Here is a 1,987-nt window from a genome sequence, read left to right on the forward strand (position 1 = left end):
CATGTATACAAGTAAAAAAGATGAATATAGCCTACTTTTGCTGAAATTTATGGATGGGTAGGGGGTGACAAAATTTCATAAATAAAAATAAAGAAATAAAAACATGTAAATCTTATAATTAAATACATCCTTAAATTATTAAATACATCATTAAGTCATCATTACATGCCATGAAATGTGTAATTTAATAATTAAATGTCCCATAAAACAATAAAATCTACCTTTTTATTTTTTATTGTGAAACGAACTAACTAAATGTCATTTTAAATAAAGCATTTAATAATTAATATATTTAATTATTTCACTGTTTATTTATTTTAGTCATTGCTCCGGTGCAAACACTCTTGTTTTTTATTGTTAACTTATAAATCACAACATAATAAATAAAAATAAACTAGAAAAAAACTTGTTGTTGTTTACTATTACATATTATTACAAACTGTCAAACTCAGTACAGTCTTCTAGAGATAGAAGACTGGGAAGTAAGGGTGTGGCAGGTGCTGCAGCACCCCCGATGACTTTAGGAAGACATGCAAATGTTGACATGCAATATTCAAACCTATCGTTATTGATTTAATGAAAAAAATGAATAAAACCAAATGTATTCATGCTGCATAATGTTGATATGAAATCCATTGTTTTGATTTGACAGAGTTTTGTAAGTTTGGTATTTAAACCAGCATTGTTTCTGTAGATCTGTGTGCAAAATAACAGCTGCCTAAAACCAACAAAAACGTGAACAGAACATTTGAAACTTTTAAGAATGTGAGGAGTATTTTGTGTCTGATTATTTGCGGAAATAAATTCTTACAGCTGATGAGTTAAAGTAGGATATCAWAGGACTGTCTTCTCTGGCTCTTTGGTGATAATGGAATGGGTGTGCAGGATGGAAAAATCAATAGCAATGATGTTATATGTTCAAATTTTTGCACATTTTTACAGTAATTTTTCACAGGATCCGGGCTAATTGAATTCTTGGGACAGCTTCTTCAGGTCATTGAGTTGCAGCTGCGTTACTGCAGTTAATCTAAAAAACAATGGAAGAAAATTCTGAGTGCAGAAATTCCTCACTTGAGTAAAACAAGTGGACAGTGTGCTGAGATTTTAGATGCAGTCACAGCTGTCATTTATCATCTGTCAAAATGTTTTATTATAGGCACCCTGGATTTATTGGTTCAAAGGGTTTGAAACYAAAGTCAGTGTCTTATGAAGAAGCACAATTTTTGATTGACCTTTTTTTTCTCTTGTTTTATCATTGATCAGTGACAAGCGAGTGAAGTCAAAACATTTATTCAGTATCCCGGGAGCTTTCATCTTCAACTACATGAGAAATATTTGTAATTTTACCAGACAGTTAAAGCAAAATAGTCCTACAAAAAGGAAATAATGTATTWAAAAGGAACTGTTGATCCAACAGAGGTGCACTCTTTTTAAGAAATTTCAAAGAGGGGTTGAGTAAATKTGAGTCAAACTTCAGGTTAATTAGTGTAGTTTGGCAAATCCTGCTCCTCAGGGACCAGACAACGTGTTCAGTAAACTTACTGAGCAGCAAAATGCAGAGCAGACTTCTTGTCCTTGGACTTGCAAGCAAGGCCAAGCTGCCCCGAGAGGCCCAGCATGTTCTTCACCGATTCATGGATGCCCAGTCTGCAGGCGTAATGCAGCGGGGTGCAGCCCTCGTGATCCTCACAGCTCAGCAGGGCCTTCACRTTGTTGTGCTGAAATCAAAATGTAAAAAAATAAAGCTCATAACTCTGAACTTTAAAACATGTTTATGTTTTTCAATTTAAACTCTTTTTATTTTGTGTGMCCTTAGATCAGTGGTCCCCAAACTTTTTATCTTCTGACCCACAAAATATCCATGATAAAAACTTGTAACCCCAAATATTACTGGTCTGAGTACACAAACGTTGTTAATAACCCAAAAAAACACAGGCTTTTTGACAATCTAAACAGCTTGTACACAAATATAAATACTTATTTATAC

At 33.6% G+C, this 1,987-nt stretch overlaps 1 protein-coding gene across 1 annotated transcript in view; it reads right to left on the reverse strand.

Annotated features, from left to right (window-relative positions):
- trpa1b (transient receptor potential cation channel, subfamily A, member 1b) overlaps positions 1-1,987 on the reverse strand; it is a 40,068-nt gene that overhangs the window by 22,744 nt on the left and 15,337 nt on the right. The window contains exon 12 of the mRNA XM_014002326.1: positions 1,543-1,718. Coding sequence (XP_013857780.1) covers positions 1,543-1,718 — 176 coding nt within the window. The remainder of the gene's footprint in view (positions 1-1,542; positions 1,719-1,987) is intronic.

The sequence above is a fragment of the Austrofundulus limnaeus genome, unplaced genomic scaffold (genome assembly GCF_001266775.1).
Source record: "Austrofundulus limnaeus strain Quisiro unplaced genomic scaffold, Austrofundulus_limnaeus-1.0 Scaffold12, whole genome shotgun sequence".
NCBI lineage: Eukaryota > Metazoa > Chordata > Actinopteri > Cyprinodontiformes > Rivulidae > Austrofundulus > Austrofundulus limnaeus.